This window comes from Phascolarctos cinereus, unplaced genomic scaffold, assembly GCF_003287225.1.
Source record: "Phascolarctos cinereus isolate Bilbo 61053 unplaced genomic scaffold, phaCin_HiC Scaffold_5;HRSCAF=322, whole genome shotgun sequence".
In the NCBI taxonomy this organism is placed as follows: Eukaryota; Metazoa; Chordata; class Mammalia; order Diprotodontia; family Phascolarctidae; genus Phascolarctos; species Phascolarctos cinereus.
In genome coordinates this window covers 338,219,893-338,239,785 of record NW_027555958.1, presented here as the reverse complement: position 1 = coordinate 338,239,785, position 19,893 = coordinate 338,219,893, and the positions used below count along the sequence as shown (strand labels likewise).

At 36.7% G+C, this 19,893-nt stretch overlaps 1 protein-coding gene across 1 annotated transcript in view; it reads right to left on the bottom strand.

Annotated features, from left to right (window-relative positions):
- The window catches only part of TBCE (tubulin folding cofactor E), an 81,771-nt gene that overhangs the window by 6,481 nt on the left and 55,397 nt on the right, over positions 1–19,893 (bottom strand). Inside the window, 10 exon segments of the mRNA XM_021000437.2 lie at positions 535–594; positions 1,159–1,227; positions 5,093–5,246; positions 10,021–10,133; positions 10,136–10,172; positions 10,989–11,053; positions 11,135–11,199; positions 14,687–14,782; positions 16,072–16,148; positions 18,572–18,674. Coding sequence (XP_020856096.1) covers positions 535–594; positions 1,159–1,227; positions 5,093–5,246; positions 10,021–10,133; positions 10,136–10,172; positions 10,989–11,053; positions 11,135–11,199; positions 14,687–14,782; positions 16,072–16,148; positions 18,572–18,674 — 839 coding nt within the window.

Below are 19,893 nucleotides of genomic sequence, written 5' to 3'. Positions count from 1 at the left end.
AAAAAACACTACATTTTTAAAAATTAAAATTTGGTTTCTCCTTTATATACCTACAATATTTTTAAACTTTAACATCTCAAAATATATGTGATTTCAGTGATTTGTGAGCTCCCTTCATTAACAGAGTTGTAACTCTTCCAAACAATTTGTTAAATAAGTTACTGTTCTCAAAACAATAGTTGTCTTGTGACAAACCCAGTGCTATGCCACTAGGCTGGTCTTCAGGACAAATATTGCTAGGCCCCTACACCAAGCCTCTGGTAGGACCTCACAGTTCCCTCTGATAACTCAGGGTCACCTACAGGATGCACTGAGATAAGTAAATGGTGGGCTCCTGATACTCTGGGAATGGAAGTAATACTAATGTGACTTACTTCTCTGGTGCTGCCTTAAGTTGGAAAGTGTCTATGAAGATCTGAAGACTTTCAAGTCCATCTTTTTACATGAATCTGATCTGTTTTAGAAAGCTTCCACCATCCCTGCCCAGGAATAAGTAGCAAGTAGAGGTCAAAAACTGCTCAGGCATGCCCTTACCTGGTAGTTGCTTCACTAGGACTTTTTGATCAGGCTGATTAAGACATTTTATCGTTAGTGCTTTAAGGGAAAAGAGAAATATTACTTAATGAATACCTGTTGCAATCTTTCTTTTACTATGTTTGCAATTATGGCCTCCATTAGCTCCCTGCTTCAGTACTTAATTCAGAACGGTTCTTATTGACATAATATTTGGTCCTAAATACTCTGTAGCCTTCGCAGAAATAAGAGGCAAATACTATTCTAGTATCAGTTTCTAACCTGTTCTATCACTTTAATGCTCTTTCAAATTGCATTTTGGGAAACATTCAAAAGTAGGAAATTACTCATTTCTAGAGAATCATAATCTGCTTAACTACCCAGACACTATTTCAATTTAAAATGAAATGTGAAGCACAATAGTTATAAAATGCTGAATCCTTACAGCAATTTTACTCCTATGTGCTAAATGTTAAAACTTAGAATCATTAAGCATTGCTTTAAATATCATGGTACTTCAGTTAATATGTAAAATCTGTTTAAGTTAAACTCTGTAATCTCCATCAGCCAACCACCTCCTGGTTTTCTTTTTGCTCATAAGGACTTGAAGACAAATATTTATTTTTTTAGATTCTGAATTCTTACTTAGCAATTGATTTTTCAGCATAAATGGCTGTTGTGGTTTCAGTTCCCCATCTTCAGGTGCACCATATTCTGTTTATAAAAAGAGAGGGATAGTAACATGTCAACTAATTGAACAAGGAACCCAAAGACTTGTAAGAAAATAACGTTTTATGGATAAATGTGCCTCAAACAATCCTTTTCCTTCCCACACTAAGAAATGTCTTGCAGTACCAGGGCAACGGTTAGTACGTTAGTCACAGCCCTGAGTTGTTTTTTTCTTTTGTTTTGGGTTTTTTCCGAGGCATTTAGTGACTTGACCAGAATCACATGGCTAGTAAGTATCAAGTGATCAAGTGTCTAAGACCAGATTTGAACTCAGATTTTCCTGACTCCAGAGCCAGCGCTCTATCCACTGCACCACCTTGCAACCCCACAGCCCTGGGTTTTTAGTGGCAGTTTGGTTTGTTGTTTTTTATGTTACTGAGAGGGGTTTTTGGACCCAGATACCTTTGTTTCAGTCACAACTTCCTTTCTCTTTCCCCTCAAGTATGTTTCAGCTCTAGTAATAGTTCCTATCAATTTAGAGGTCAGAAAGAGAAATCTGCTCAGTTGGGTTTCCATTGGGTGCAGCAATTATACTAGGTTTCTCCCTGCTTCATTTCAACCAACTAGCTTGTGCACCATAAAAGGGAGCCTAAATGCTAGGGGCAGGCCAGGACTCTTTCAACCACCTAGGCTTCTTGTGGGCCAACTGTCGATGAATTTTTGGCATATGCTCAAAGTACCTGGGCTTTGCTTTAAAACTGCTACCAGTAATACAGATCCATGGCTACAGGGTTTCCTTAGAAAACACTCAAATCACCGAAGGCACCTACCAAAATGGGTCAGCTAATGGAATGATTTGTATGCCATTCCCAAAAGCAGCCTTTCTCATCCACAGAGATAATATTAGAGCCTGAAGCATTTATTACGTAGTAGGTGCTTCTCTGCATTAAGAAATGGATAGAAATGAAAGTCATGTAAAAGCAAAATTTGGAAGAGTAATATAGGTTAGAATGAAGTGAAAAGTACATCAGGAACAAAGAAGCACCAAAGAGCAACCACACATTCCTTAGGAAAAGAGCTAGGGTTTACAAGTTTTAAAGTATTTAATTATTAAATTATTAAGTATTAATAATTAATAATTATTATAGTATATATTTGCATTATTACATATAAAATAATTAATAATTAAAGTATTAAAACTCTGCACCATCCAAATGGGATGGGCCAAAGCACCCTGGGGCCATGAAAACATACACTGGATTAGTCAAAGTATTAATGGCCAGTCTTACCAGGATAGACCTAGCATGGCACCCAGGAACCTGGAGCAAATAGTGTGAACAGCTCTCTCAAAATAACTTTCTAAAATAAATAAGGAATGGTCAGGTAGAAACCCTAGACCTTGGGACACAAAAACTCCAAGGGAACTTTTTTTTTTAGTGTACTCCAGTACAATGGAGGCCTCTAGGAAGATGCCTGGAGATCACAAGGAAGGAAGAAATGAGGTGGGTCCAAGCCAAAGGAGTTATACTCCAAGCCTTCCCAGCAAGTGGAAGGAAGTGCATCCACCATCTGGTGGCTTCCTATTTTAACTAATTCTTGGTAACCAGGGGCTAAACTCAGCTACTTCTACCTTCTAAAGGACCACAAATATCATCAGAACCTTCTAAATTTCAGTCCTAGCAGCCAGTTCTCTATAAAGTAGGAAGTGATATTGGCTCCCTGGAAACATCAAGTCTTTTTCCTGAATAATTAACATACACATCTGGAGATGTAAAGAAAAACTTCAGCAATAACAAATGCTAGCCTCTCCTTACCATTTAAATAGCTTTATCTTACCACTTCAGAATTCTCAAATCTCTAATTCAATTTAGTTTCAATGAAAAAAATTAAAACTCTTCTAAATATGGGAGACCCGGGTTGATTTATATTCCCTAAGAATTTCATCTAGTTTGCACTTAATTTATTCAACCTCGACACTTTTTCTAAATTTTCCCCCAAAGAAAATCCTTACACAATATTGATTTGGCAAGTCATTTAGTCAAACTCTACCGTCGTTAAAAACTTGCTATCGATCATTTAGTTGAGAAACCCAGTTTAATAAATGTGCCAGGCACTGAGATAGGTGCTAGTGATTACAAGACAAAATGAAACAGTCCTTCTCCTTGAAAAGCTTACAGTTTGTGACAGGCTAGTACCAATGGGAAATAAGGACATTTTCCCTGCTGCCTATAAATATGCCCAGTTCTCTCCTATGCTTTAAAAAAACCTTCCCCTCAAGGTATTGTCCTATACATCTTCTTTCCTTTTCAAAGCCAAACTCCTAGAAAAAAGCTCAAATTCTCTCTATTTCCTCTCATTATCTTCCCGATCTTTTGCAATCTAGCTTCCTATCTTTCTCTCAATTGAAACAACTCTCTCCAAAATTATCAATGACCTCTTAATGGACAAATCTGATGGCCTTTTCTCAATCCTCTTCCTTCTTAACCTCTTTGCAGAATATATCACTGCTGTCCACTTTCCTCTATGGGTTTTTGGGACATTGCTTTCTTGCTTCTTCTGCTTTAGCAACTCCTCTCCTTTTCAGTCTTCTTTTCAAAGTCACCATCCATATCACATCCTTTAAGCATAAGTGTATCCTGGGCCCTGTTCTCTTTTTCTATACTCTCTCAGTGACCTCATCAACTCCTATGGGTTTAACAATCACATTTATGCAAGTGACTGCCAGCTCTAGTTTCTCTGGTATGCTCATCCCCCATCACAAAATGCCTATTAGACATTTCCAACTGGATATCTCTAAGTTATTTCAAACTCCACGGGTTCATTATCAATCCCCCAAAACCCATTCCTCTTCCAAACTTCTCCTTTTCTGTTGAAGACACCACTGTCTTTCCAGTCATCCAGTAACCCTACTATCAACTTCAACTCACTCTGATTCATTCTACATATCCACTGTCTCCTAATCTTGTTTCTGTCTTTACAGTATCTCATATCTGTCTTTTCTCTCACACAGTCACCACCAACTAGTCAAGGACTTTGTTGTCTCTCTACTGAAGTATGGCCTCCTAACTGATCTCCTTTCCTCAAGTTTCTCCCTACTTCACTCCCCATATAGCTGTCAAAGTGATTTTCTTAAAGCCTAGGTCTATGTACCTCCCTTACTCAAAAAAACTCTAGTGGCTAATAATAATAATTATTATTATTATTATAGTTAGCCAATAATATGGCACTTTAAGGTTTGCAAAGTTCCTTATAAATCTCTTTTTATCCTCACAACAAACCAGGAAGACAGGTGCTATTTTTTTCTCCATTTTTACAGTTAAGGAAAATATGACAGAAGTTAAGGGACTTGCCCAGGATCATACAGCTATTAAACGTCTGAGAATGGATTTGAACTTGAGTCTTCCTTCCTGCCTCCAGCTCCAGTGCCGTAGCTGGGGAATCAATCACCCTGCAGGTTCTAGACTTAATCTACCCTCCTGGCTTTATTATGCACCACTCACCTGCCTGCACTTGACAGTCTAGCTAAACTCATCTTCTTGCTATTCATTACACATGACAGTCTATCTTCTTTCCCTGAACCTTTGCACAGTCTGTCCCCAGTGCTGAAATACACTCTTTTTTGACCTCCACTTCTTAGATTCTCTAGTTTCCTTTAAAACTCTGTTCAAGCTCCATCTTCTACATGAAACCTTTCTTCATCTCCCCAGTGACTAGTGCCTCTCCACTACTCCCCTCCCAAATGACTTTGTATTTATTTGTATACATACTGTACATGTGTTTCCCTGAATAGAATGTAAGCTCTTTGAGGGCAGGATCTGTTTCATTGCTGTTTTTATGGCTCTAGTGCCCTAGCTCCTGGTACATAGTAGGTATTTAAACACTTGCTAATTAATGCTCATGCTGTACTTACTAAGACAGAGTAACTGGTATCTGGGATGGGCTATAATAAATTCATCATTTGGTTTGTTTTTATCTGGATCCTGATGTCCACCAGCTTTTTTCCATTCATTTCCAAATGTCTTACGGTAATCAAGCTCAGCTCCCCGCCTTTCCTCAGGAAAAATCTGTGTGGAACCAGAATGAAAAAGGAGTCTGTCAAAAGTAGCCTTCGTTCCTAGGGAGTTTTGGGGACTGAGAAATGCTAACTCCAAGTGCCTCTTTTCCCAAATCACCCCCTGATGTCATTATGCATAAATAGCGGAAAAAGAATAAGAGATGTTAACAATCTTACCATTCAACATTAGCTCACATCCTTTGAAACATTATATCATAGGATCACAGAGCCAGAGGGACCTTGAAGGCTATCTGATCCAATCCCCTCATTGTTAAATGAGGAAGCTCAGGCCTGGGGAAGTTAAGTGACTCACATTAGCAAGTAAATGAAATGGGATTCAAACCCAGGTTCTCCAAATCTAAAACCTTTTCCACTACCCTACACAGACCTCTCAATCTGTAGATATTAAAACTGTTTCATTTAAAGGAAATTCAGCTATATTTCAGTAGTTCATGTCTTTAAAAATATTAAACCTTTTATTTTGCCTTTTGTTTTCACCCTATAGTTGTTTCCCTTAAACTTTTCTCCACTTAACCTTTAGACCTTTTCTTGTAACAAAGAAAAATACACATGAGCAAAGCCAACTATGAGTGCTCTCTTCTCAAAGTATTTGCTGCATGCCACCTTTCTGGGCTTTCCCCTTCCCTCCACAGAGAGAAGGGAGGTAATTTTATTATCACTGCAATTGTTCATTAGAGTTTGGCAGAATTTAACTATCTTTTCAGTGGTACGATTTATATTGAGAATAATGTTCTACTGGTTCTGCTTTCTTCATTCTGTACCATTTTATATATCTTCCCATTTTTGTGTTCTGAATTCTTCACTTACTACAATGCAATAATATTCCATTACATTCACCTATCACAAATTATTCCCAGTAAGTAGGAACTCATTTTGTTTCAAGTTGTTTGTTTGCTCAAAGAGTTCTGCTGTGAATATTTTTTGTGTTACATAGTGTTTGCGTTACATAGTGTCACATCTTTCCCTCACTGACCTCTTTGGAGTATGTATAGTAGTGGGATCACTGGATCGAAGAGTAAACAGTTTGAAGGTTTTTCTCATTTAACTCCAAATTGTTTTCTGAAATAGTTAAACCAATTCACAGTTCTTCTGCAGTGATGGGTGGTGAACTGCTGTGCCTGTCTTTCTATAATCCCCTCACCACTGATCTTTTTCTATCTTTCATCATTTTTGCCAATTTGATGGGTATGAGGTACAACTTTGGAGTTACTGAATTTCTCCTACTCTTAATAATTTGGAGACTTTTCTCAAATGGTTGTTGAAGATTTGCATTTTTTTTTGAAAATTATTCAAATCCTTTGACTATATTTCTCTACTGGGAGATGGCTCAAGATATTATGTATTTATTTTAATCCCTTATTCATTCTGGATGTCAAACGGTTATCATAAATATTTGATGCATGGATCTTTTTTTGCCAACTAAGTGGTTCTTTTCTTATCCTAGCTGTAATGATTTTGTTTATGCAAATACCATTCACTTTAAGTAATTATCTATTTTGTCTATTTTACCTTTTTAAAATCTGTTTTATCTCAAAAACATTTTATTTAATATTTTATTTCCCCCCAAATTACAAGTAAAAACAATTGTTAACATTTGTTTTTAAAAATTTTTAATTCCAAATTCTCTCCCTTCCTCTCCCCTTCCTCCCTCTTTGAGGAAGGCAAGCAATTTGATATAGGTTATAAATGTGCAGTCATGCAAAACATATTTCCAGATTAGTCATGCTATAAAGAAAACACAGACAAAAAGAAAAAGAAAGTTAAAAAAAAAGTATGCTTTGATGTGCATTCAGACTTCCATCAGTTCATTCTCTAGAGGCATTATCCTGACTGTGGCTCCATGATATTTGAACTGTTTCTTTCTGGCTGCTTGCAACATTTTCTCCTTAACTTAGGAGCTCTGCGATTTGGCTATAATATTCCTGGAAGTTTTCATTTTGGGCTTTCTTTCAAGAGGTGATTGGCAGATTCTTTAATTTCTAATTTACCCCTGATTCTAGAATAATATCAGGGCAGTTTTCCTTGATAATTTCTTGAAAGATGATATCTAGGCTTTTTTTCTTTATTATGACTTTCAGGTAGTCCAATAATTCTGAAATTCTCTCCTCAATTTCTTTTCCTTCCAGGTCAGTTGTTTTTCCAATGAGATATTTCACATTTTCATCTATTTTTTCATTCTTTTGATTTAGTTTGATTGTTTCTTGATGTTTCATGTAACTATTAGCTTCCACTTGCCCAATTCTAATTTTTGTGGAATTATTTTCTTTGGTGAGCTTTTTTTTTTTTGTTTTGGTGAGCTTTTGTACCTCCTTTTCCATTTGGCCAATTTTACTTTTTAAAGAGTTCTTCTCCTCAATGGATTTTTGTACCTCTTTTACCATTTGACCTAATCTGGTTTTTAAGATTTTATTTTCTTTAGTATTTTTTGTGCCTCCTTTACCAAACTGTTGACTCTTTTTTCATTATATTCTTGCATCACTCTCATTTCTTTTCCCATTTTTCCCACTGCCCCTCTTACTTGATTTTAAAATCTTTTTTTGATATCTTCTAGGAATTCTTTTTGGGACCTAAGACCAATTCACATTTTTCTTTGAGGCTTTGCATGTAGCAGTTTTGACTGGTTGGCTTCTTCTGAGTTTGTGTTTTGTTCTTCCCTGTCACCATAATAACTTTTTGTAGTCAGATTCTTTTGGGGGGGGGTGTTAAACATTTGCTCATTTTCTCTGCCTATTTCTTGACTTTTAAGTCTATGTTAAAGTGAAGCTCTGCTCCTGGGGTGAAGGGGGCACTGTCCCAAGTTTCAAGCTTTTCTTCAATACTCAGCTCAAGCTCCACCTTCACTTCAACATGAATCCTTTTTTGATCCCCTCTCCCAACTGCTAGAGCTCTCTCCTTCCTTAACTACTTCATATTTATTTGGTGTTTATTCTATATAGCTGCATGTCTACAATAGATGCCTTCACCTCCTTTCCTCTCAATCTCTTGTTAACTTTCTACAATCCAGTTTTTGGTCTCATCATTCAACCAAAATTGTTCTCTTCAAAGTTACTAATTCTCTTAATTGCCAAATCCAATGGCCTTTTCTCAATCTTAAAGCTTCTTAAGCTATCTCTAGCCTATGACACTTGTAGATCACTCTCTTTTCCTTATCCTTCTACCTATCTGACTGTTCCTTCTCAGTCTCCTTTGCTGGATCTTTGACCAGATCTCACTAACGTAGGGATCTAGGCCCTCTTCTCTTCTCCTTCTATACTATTTCACTTGGTGAACTTAACTCCCATAGATTCAATTATCCTGATACTAATGATTCTCAAATCCATTTATCCAGCTCTAATCTCTGACTGACCTCTAGGCTCACATCTCCAAGACATATCAGACATCTCAACCTAAATGTCCCATTAATATCTTAAACTCAGCATGTCCAAACCTGAACTCCATCTTTCCCCCAAAACCCTCCCCTCCTCTTCCTTCTTACTCTAAGATTATCACTATCCTCTTACTCACCCAGGCTAGAAACCTAGATGTCTTCTACTCCTTACTTTCTCTTAACTCTCATATCCAATCTGTTGATTTTACTTTTGTAACATCTCTTGCACTCTTACTTTTGTAACATCCCCTTCTCTACTCTGCCACTGCCCTGTGAAATCCTCATCACCTCATGCCTGGACTATTACAATAGCCTATGGGTTGGTCTGCCTGCTCCAAATCTCTTCCCACTCTAGTCCAGCCTCTACTCAGCTGCTAAAGTGATCTTCCTAAAGCAAAAATGTGACCATGTTTACTCAATAGGCCTCTTTACTCAATAAATTCCAATGGTTAACTATCACCTCCAGGATCAAATATAAAATCCTCTATTAGACCTTCAAAGCCCTTCATATAACCTGGCCCTCCTCTATTTTTTCAGCCTTCTTACACTTACACCCCAGCCCTTAAATACTCTGTGGTCCAGTGACACTAGCTTCCTTGCTATTCCTCATATAAGACATTCCACCTCCAGTCTGTGGACATTTTCACTAGTTGTCCCCCATGCCTGGAATTCTATCCCTCCTTATCGCCACTTCCTAGCCTTCCTGGCTTCATTGTAGTCCCAACTAAAATGTACAGACAAGAGACAGACAGACAGACAGACAGACAGACAGATAAAGATACACAGTTAAGGACTCTTAAGGCGTTGCCTAAACCTGTCTTTTTGAGTTACCACATATAGATACAGATAGGAAAAATCAGAGATAATCAACGAAGGAAAGACACTAGCATTAAGGGGTACTAAGAAAGGCTTCTTTGCAGAAGGAAGGATTTTAGCTCGGATTTGAGGGAAGCCAGAGAAACCAAAAGGAGGATATGGAGAGAGAGCATTCTAGACATGGGAGACAGCTAGTGAAAAGGCCCAGTTAAGAAATTCAGCCTCAGACATTTACTAGTTGGGTGACCCTGGGCAAGTCACTTAATCTCTGTTTTCTTTAATCCACTAGAAAAGGAAATGGCAAACTACTCCAGTATCTTTGCCAATAAAACCACACGGTCAGTATTAGCATGCTATGGTCTACAGGATTATGAAGAGTTGGACATGACTGAAAAACAGTATATAAAGCACTATTCTATTACCTAAAGTTACAAAGGTAAAAGCATAACATCCCTGACCTCTAGGAATTTAGATCCTAATTAAAACGTTATTTTTCCAGTCTCTTCCAAAAACCTAATAAAATAAACCTAATTAATCTATTTCAAAAATAGTAAATCTCTATTTGAAATAAAATACTCACCTCACATTTATTCAGTATCTTCAACTGACCAATTTTGGCAATAATTAGTTGGCGAATAGTCTGAAGTTCTTTATTCCCTTCAGTCAGGGGATTCTGTGTACAGGACAAGGATGTAAACTTTGTAACTTATCTAATTCATTAATAGATGACCACTGGAATTAAAGGAGAAAAAAATAGAAATGGCTAGATTTTAAACTGATTTGTAAATTCTCACCAAACAGTATCAATTACATTCTCAGAATACTCAGCTTTGTCATATCTAAAACACCAACTACTCTCCACGTTTAAAAGTCACATCTATTTTTATATATTTGTAGATATTACATATCTACAAAGTATTGATCTAAATGGATATTGGTTCAGCAATTAACTGACTTCTTTCTTCTGACCTAACTCTATCTTTCTAGGATTATTTCATATTACTCCCTTTTACACATTCTACCTTCCAGCCAAATGGCTTACCAGCTGGACTGCATAACCAGGTAGGCCCCCACCTGGAGCATATTCTTACTTAAGCTCCATTCAAACTCAGCCTAATTGCCATTTCCTAAATAAGGCCCTTCCTGCTCATCCCCAAAGCCCTCCAGGTGCTATTACTCCCTATTACACCAGGAAATTTGCTTTGTGTTCACTGTAGCTATATTTTGCATTTAACAATCTGTGTATATAGTGTTTCCCCCAATAGAATGTCTTGAGGACAAAAGCTGTCTTATTTTTATCTTTGTATCCCTAGTATCTAGCATAATGTCTGGTATGTGGTGTGAAATTAACTGCTTGTTGACTGACCGATTGATTATACTTAGGTTTTATTATAAAGAAGTCCCAGGAAAACAAATTATTTTACTTTGTGGGACTATTGATTACTATTACTAAAGGGAACACAGTGTCTTCACATATTCACACAAGCCACCTGGATGAAAAATAGTCAACCAAGATGCTCTACGCACACACAAAGCAAACACACTCACTTGTGATATCTGATTGCCATTTATCACTAGGTACTGCAAGGAAGGAAACATTGAGGTTTTGCACCCTAAAAAAGGAGAATAAAGTTAATCATGGAGAAGTCGATGAATGGCTAAAATATGATGAAATAATCATTGTGATAGTGTACCTATTCCAGCATCTGGAAAATGTAGAGTAGAAATTCTATTGTCAGAAAGGATTAACTGTTCTAACCTGAAATTGAGGAATATGAATGTGGTTAATACTATAGCAATAGAATAACAGCACAAATAATCAGGCAATAAAATGATTTTTAATCATTTTAAATTGTAAAATAGCCATACTGTCTAGGTTCTTTACAGAACAGAAGAGATGTAACCTCCATCCTGAATTCCACAAACATTTTTATCTGATGCTTATTAGTGTATAAGGGCCTGGGTGGGGGTGGAGGTGGGGGCCAGGGAGAGGAGTGATGAGATGAAATGATGAATAAACACACTGCTCACACTCAAGGAGGATGCAATCTCTCAGAAGAACTTTGGAACTGATGGCATAACACTGGCACAGGACCACCCAGCGTGGCATGCCCTTGTCAGTGAAGGTGTCGTGCTCTACGTGAGCAAAGCAGAACTGAAGTAGCTCAAAAGAAACTTGAAATAAGAACATTCAGAGAAGCTGCCCCAAATGTTTACAGGGACTATTTGGGCCTGACCTATGGTACAGCACTCTGAGTTCATATTGGTCTTATCAGCCAGTCAGACACACTAACTTGACTCTAACATAGCAATGTCATTTTGGTTCGCTTCAAGAATGAAGGACAACAACCAATCAAGCAACACAAGCAGACAGGGTGAAGGTACAAATCTGAGAGAGGTAATAGTGTACAGACAAGCACCGGCCCTGAAGTTAGGGGACCTGAGTTCAAATCCGGCCTCACACCAAACACTTGACACTTACTAGCTGTGTGACCCTCGGCAAGTCACTTAACCCCAATTACCTCAAAAAAAAATAGTGTACAGACAGATATGGGCCATTATGGACAGAACCCAGTGACATTCTTCCTATAGTTGAACTAATTTTGTTGGGGTGTTTTGTTTGTATGTGGTTCTTTTTTCCTGATGGGACTGCATTATAAGATGGGAGGGTACATGAAAGGGGTAGGGAATCAGCAAGAGGGGAATAAAAAAGAATGTGATCTGCCGTGGTCAAATCAAGGACTGTCAATGAGAGAAGTGACTTCTGGGGTCTCAGAAAGAGACCTTCAGGGGAAGTGGGTGAGGAGGAGAAAGGAAGAATTGAAAAAAGGAGCAAAGAAGGGAGGCCTAATTTTGGGAGTCAGAAGAAATTCCACTGATGAATACTCCTATGGGTGAAGATAGTCTATGAAGGGAGATGGGGATCTAGCACTGGGTGTGGTCTGGGGATTTGGTGACTGAAAAGTCTACTCATCCTACCTTGGGGGGGGGGTTGGAACCCCTGGGAGAGTAAAGACTCAGGGAGGAGTGATTTTGAGGCAAATAGGGGGAAAAGGTAATAAGGGAAGAATATAGATCAGTGGTAAGCTATATAATCAAGGACATGATGGGGGAGGACCTTACCATGGGGCAGCATCTTCTCTGATACCTGCAATAACTGGCATTTTTGTGGGAGTGAGACAATGGAAAAGAGAAATCCTTAGGGCAAAGTCTACAAAGCAGTGGCAGAAACTGCCTAGAGGGGAAACCCTAGAATCCATACTTTGATTACATGAGGGTATACAAAGAAAAGAGAAGGACTGTATAATTATAGGGGTCATGAATCAGAGAATGAGGGTTAACAGTAGACAGAAGGAGAGGACAGATAATGAAGAAAGCGATAGGAATCTTTTTGGAAAAAAAAAATGGAGGCAGCTAGGTGGTGCAGTGGATAGAGCACTGGCCCTGAATTCAGGAGGACCTGAGTTCAAATCTGGCCTCAGACATATAACATTTACTAGCTATGTGACCTTGGGCAAGTCATTTAACCTCATTGCTTAGCCAAAAAAAAAAAAAAGAAATTTAAAAAACTAATGAACAGGACTAATTAAAGGGAAGGAGAAGAAGGGGGAATCTACTTGACTGAGAGGGAAAAAGAGGAAGAAGAATCATATAACTAGATAAAAAGCAGGAGAGAAAAAGAAACTGATAAGCAAAATCCTACAGAGAAATGAGTAATGAACATGAATTGGGGATCAGGGTGAGAGAAAGAGATCCAGTGGAACCAGGGCCACCTTAAAAATAACTAAATATTGTGTTTTCAGCAGAATTCACTGGATACATAGTAAATTGTTTTTTTCCATCCCCTCAGTTTTATTTAGTATATGTCTTTGTTTTTCAAATGTGTTGCATGGAAGCAACAGATTGTCAGGTTTTGTTTTCTTATCTACTTGGTTTTCTTATCCTCTTTTTCATTTTATCAGATTTCATATAAATATATACCCCTTTCTATGTAAGCTCCTTGAGGTCAGGGTCTGTTTTTTGTGTTTTTGCCTTTCTTTGTATCCCTAGTGCTTAGCACAACATAGTAAGCACTTAAAACAGATCTTCCAGATGTTTTTGTTTGTGGATTGTGGATGGCATGGTGCTAATTATATCAACGAAAGAAATTATTATTGAATTAGGACCAAAGTTTTTCCCTCTACTTGCTCATTTATCAGCCCCTGTAGGTTATACAGGTAGCCTTTGAAATTCAGGGCTGACAATAAGAGGGAAAACTTTTAGATGAATTAATGGATTCCAGTCCAGGATTTTACTCAGATAGGTCTGGGAAAAAGTGGATTCTCCCTTTTGTCTAGATCATCCTAAGTGGTGAGATATGGGTATAGTTAAATCTCTTTGACCAAGAATGAGTGATCAGAGTCATGTCTCCTAGACTCTCACTAAAATAAGCCCACCTCTCAATATAATATCCATTGCTTTCATTAATTGTTAACCAATTAATTGTCACCCTCAGAATACCCACTCTTCAACGGCCACATAAGCACTGAGTGGTTTCATGAGGGATCTTTAGCATTCTAGAGTATCACTGACCCCTTTTATTAGTTATTGTTAGCATGATCAATTACCCAGAAACTACGTCCCTCAGCCTTTTGATATGTCACATCAAATAGCAAAATGTCATTATTGTTGTTACAGGTATGAAATTAGGTGTACATTTTCAGATATGCTCAATAGGTTAATGTGACTTATTTATTTATTTGTTTATTTATTTATTTATTTATTATAAAGGGGAGAGGAGATAGGGAGGAAGGAGAGATTCGTACTGTGACAGAAAGTGACAGTGATTTTTTTTTATAGCAAGCATCAATGAAATTTTTTTTAAAAACTTATCTGGAGAAAGATATGGTTTTCTAAACTATGGCTAAATCAAGAACTAGTAGTCTCCAAAAATACAATGAACTTCCTTCATTCGGATTAACTTTTGTTTATTTCTCACTAATACTAACTTATTCAATTCTCTGATTTACCTTGCAAATACAAAGACATATGAATTCATTCTACCAGAAGAGATTATTATAAATCAGTTCCAATAAAAATTTCCAAAAAGAGAGATGATAAGTCTTCAATTCAAAGAGCTCTCATACATTATAGCAGTCTCTGAAATACCATATATGAAAATATCCTGAGCTATCAAAATGTTCATATATGTTTGTCAAATTCAGGATAACAAAAAAAAATTTTAATATTAAACAAAACAAAATTACCTGGGTAGATAGGCTATTTGGAATAGTTGATCTCCATCAATTAAATGGTTATTAGAAAAGTCTAGTAACTTGAGAGTCTGAAGAACATCAGTGGGCCTGCACGAAAAATAGAAATGAACTGTATTTAGGCTTTTTTTAAGGGCATTTTAAGAAGATATTTATATATTCCATAGTAAAATTTCATCAATTTATAATTTTGGTCATTCAGATTTTGCAGCAGTTTGGACTAAGCTGATGTTTACCTTTATACTATAAAAGGAAAGGGGGAGAATATAAACAAAAATATATAAATACATAAAAATATATAAAAGGGGGAGAGTATAAACAAAAGGGACAATGAAGGAGGTACTGGGAGAGGGATATACATATTTAACCTAACTTCAGAAAATGAACTCTTTAAAGACCTTACAACCTTAACTCTTTTGTGCAAATGGATGTCATTTATTACAAATTGGTCTAAACAATTAACAATTTATTAAAGCAGATATGACAGAAATTTTACTTGGAAAAAGTTTATTCACAAGATAATTACATGTTTTTTTCTATTTTTAATTTTTTTCTCAATTATATGTAAACAAAAAATTTAACATTCTTTTTTTTAAATTTTGAGCTCTAAATTCTCTCTCCCTTCCTCCCCCTTCCTCCTCCTTGAGAAGGCAAGCAAATTAAATATGTTTTCAAAGTAATAATTCTTATGCCATAATTTAGACTAACTCAGTTTTCCCCCCAATTGGTAAGATTTCAAATCAAAATATTTGAGAAATTATTTTTTGTTATTTGTTTTTCAGTTGTGTCCAACTCTTCATGACCACATTTCAGGTTTTCTTGTCAAAGATACAGGAGTGGTTTGCCATTCCCTTCTCCAGCTCATTGTATGTATGTATGTATGTATGTATGTATGTATGTATGTATGTATGTATGTATGGGGGGGGTGAGGCAATTGGGGTTAAGTGACTTGCCCAGAGTCATACAGCTAGGAAATATTTTGTACCTGAGGCCACATTTGAACTCAGGTCCTCCTGACTTCAGGGCCAGTGCTCTATCCACTGCACCAACTAGCTGCCCCTCCAATTCATTTTAGAGATGAAGAACTGAGGCAAGCATAGTTAAGTGACTTGCACAGGGTCACACAGCTAGTAAGTGTATGAGGCCAAATTTGAACTCAGGAATATGAGTCTTCCTGACTCCAGGCCCAGCACTCTATCCACTGTACTACCTAGTTGTTCTTGAAAATGATAAGGATAGTAAAAAATAATAAGAATAATTTTTGAATCATAATTGTAAAAGCACCACTAGAAATCAACATTAAGTATTTTAAATTCCCACAAACTAGTGGGACCCACCCATAAAATGGTGACTTTAGAATTTAAACAAACCATTCCTACCTTTCTGAAATTGTAATATCATTAGATGCAAGATATAATTCTTCTAGAACTGGCCATCCTTGAGCACACCACAGAACCTATTGAGAAAAATTGATTCTGTATAAAGAGTTGTTAGCCTATCCATTTATTTTAACATATGTGAGTTATGATTTCATTTCCAATGCTTTTTACCTCCACCTCCACATGAACTCAATTTAGTTACCATTTTAGAAAGTGTCTGTAGGATAAATGACGCTTCTAGTTTAATTAATTACACGCCATGTTTCAGGCAATGAGTACCAGTGAGAAGATGATAACATTCAAATATTAAAAAGGTATTTAATGATATAATAATATGTACTATTAAATATATACACACACGCACACACACACACACTCAGAACCACCCAACACTGTTATTAATGGACCATTAAGAGATATCCTAAGGTGGATTAATACTGTTAGAAAGTTACACTGAAGAGACAGATTAAATATATTCTTTTTTGATATAGTGTGTCATATCACTAAAAGAACACTTGGTAAGAACTAATAGGAAATTAATCATCAACACCTTTTCTTAACTGTGTGTTTACATAGGTCACCTGTCATAATAGTACCTAGCCACACCTATTCCTCACACACAAATTCCAAAAAACTTAATTCTCTCACTTCTTAACGAACTTCTAGGCTCTACAGTCAAATGAGTTGTGCTATTTCACTTTTTAATTGATAAATCTAAACCAAAAGACTAGCTAAATCATAATCGCATTACATTTGAGCTTGGCTTTCATTATCTTTCCCCTAAACATACTTCTATTCCAAACACTATTTCTACTGAGGGCCCTGATATTTTTCCAAGCACCCAGACTGGCAACCTCAAAGTCATCTTTGACTATTCTCCTTGTTCTTCACCTCCATAGGCAATCAGTTGCTAAGTACTGTCAATTCTGCCTCTACAATATCACACAGATCTATGCCCTTCTTTTCACTTACACATAAATTCAGGCACTCATCGCATCATACTTGGGAATACAGCAATAGCCTAACTGATAAGCCTTATTCTAGTCTCTCTCCTCTCCAATCCATCCTCCATAGAGCTGCCAAATTGATCTTCCTAAGGAATTGGTCTATGTCACTCCCCTGTTCAAAAACCTTAAGTAGCTTCCTATTGCCTCTAAGAAATACAAACCTGACTCTAGCATTTAAAATCTGCTACAATCTGGTTCCCACCTACCTTTCTAGCTTTACATCAAATTATTTCTCTTCATGTATAAACTCAGTCAAACTGGACTTCTACCCCAACTTCAGCATTCCATTTCCCACCTCCATATATTTACAAAAACTATCCCCCTCTCATCCCTAGAATACAGTCCCCACCTCAACTCAGCTTCTTAGAATTCCTAGCTTCCTTCAAGGCTCAGCTCAGATACTACCTTCTCTATGAAACCTTTCTTGATCCCTCCACATCAGTTGTTATGATTCTCTCTCCTCAAATGATCTCACATCTCTATGCATATTATACTGACCTCCGACTCCCTGAGTGAGTACAAGTTCCTTGACTATAGGGACTATTTTGATTTTTCTTCTGAAAATCCAGACTATAGACTGTGTTGCAAATAGCAGATGGTTAATAAAAGGTTTTTTAAAAAATTAAATTTGATTATTTAAAAATGGAATTTTCTAGGAGTGCTAAAAAGCCAATAAAAATTCCAGTGAGAGAAGTATATTAATGAAAAACTGATTCCATGGAGTGAACCTCCTATTTACCCTTCAAGTTAAACTACAAATTGTATCCAACTAAATGTAATATACTTGACCTTTAAATAGTGGGAATTCTATACCCCTTGCCTACTCAGCTCCTGCACTAAAATAAAGTTGCTGACAACATTTCAATTAACTTCAGACTCAACAAATAATCAAGAAAGAAAGGTGGGGGCTGGGGAGAAGAGGGGAGGAAAGAATGGGAGAGAGAGACAGAAGAGGAGTTATCAGTTTGTTTACATACTGTTCTATTTAACCAGCAAAACCTTTAATCACTTTTAAATACCAAAACTTTAGAATGCCTTCTCTCTATAAGGCATATGAATAATGATATATTTATATAACCAGTGGCCCAAGATTTATTACAATGGTGACCTGACAACAGCATTTTGTTTTACATCCCTTTAAAAGATCATAGGATCATGGATCTAAATCTTGAAGGACCCTCAAAGATAACAGAATCTAATCCTCTTATTTTCCAACTGGCAACCATGGGTGCAGAAGTTAAATGAGTTGTCCAAGGTCCCACAAGTAGCAGAGACTAGATTTGAATGCAGATCCTGACTCTAAACCCAGTGCCCTTCCTAAAAATTGTTCCATGCCACTTTCCATTCTTGTGACTGGATGTGATGAAATGAAAATATTTATACTTAAGTATATAAATATCACATTTATATTTAAGTAACCTATTAAAATAGAAAAAAAGACTTGCATTTCCAATCTACTACCAATATATAAAACATGCTGTACAGCAGATTACCTCAGTCCACGTTATTCCTGTTCGATTAAGCACTAAAACTTTCAAGGCAGAAAATGTACATGATGGAGATGATGAATCACAGGAAAATTTTAGCTTATTTTCACTGTGTAGAAAGAGTAAAGCAGTGTGTTAATTTCAGTTAAATATGACCAAATGAATCATTCAATTAAATTGCTGATTTGGAATGTAATACCAGGGCTTTGGATTGTCTTGTGTACAAATGAATTTCATTTTTTAAGAACCCAAAGGCCCATAGAGTATTATACCTTAAAAATTCTGTTTTCAGAATTTAATTTCATGGTATTTAAAATACAGAAACTCTCCCTTGGGTTTGGCCAACTGTTCTGATGTGTTCATTTTATGGTACAAAAGATATAAATTACTTTAGAGCCAAAAAAAAAGTGATTCATTTTTGATAAACAGTTTACCCAATAAGTTTTAAAATAAAGTCAGACCTAACTAGTTCCCCTACTCCCAAAAGCACCAAAGGCATAAAAAGCAGTAAATACTGGCTTAGCTTAATTGCTTTCTGATTCTGTTTTTTTGCCTTTCTGACTGAAAATAAAGTTATCAGAGAAGCCCCAGTCCTTTTCAGTTACTCTAAAAACAGTTTCTTATTATTTATCCTACCTGAACAAAGCTAGAAAAGGCAGCCAAACAATGAATGGCAGAGTCAGGACCCAAAAGGATAATAGCTTACATTATTGGATCCATTCTAATAAAATGAAAATAATGGGGATAAATATAAAAGTCTAACACCTCAGTTCAGAAAATCAACAACACAAATCTGAGATGGGGAGGCATGGGTAACCACGAATAATCATCAGAAAAAGATTATAAACTGCATAAATCAGCAATACAATATGGTAACCAAAAAATAAACAAACCCTAATGTAATCTTAGAGTACATTAAGAGAAGCATAAATATCCAGTGAAAAAGAAGTGACAATACTCTTGTACTCTGACCTGGTCAGAACACATCTATAGTATTTTGTTCAGTTCCATGTGCCACATTTTAGGAAGGACAGTAATGAGCTACACAGTGTTAAAAAGAGGATGACCAGGATGACAACCATTTAGCCTTGGAAAGATTTAGGAAGAACATGCTGGCTATCTTCCAATACTTTACTTTAAGTGCTGTCATGTGGAAGAGAGGTTCGACTTGTTCTGCTTAGCCCCAAAAGCTATGGAACAAAATGGTGGAAATACTTTTGCAATATGGAATAACATGGTGCCATATTTTTAGTTCATATAAGGAAAAACTTGCTATCTAGTGTGATGGGCTGCCCCTGAGGGATAGGGAGCTCCCCATACGAGACATC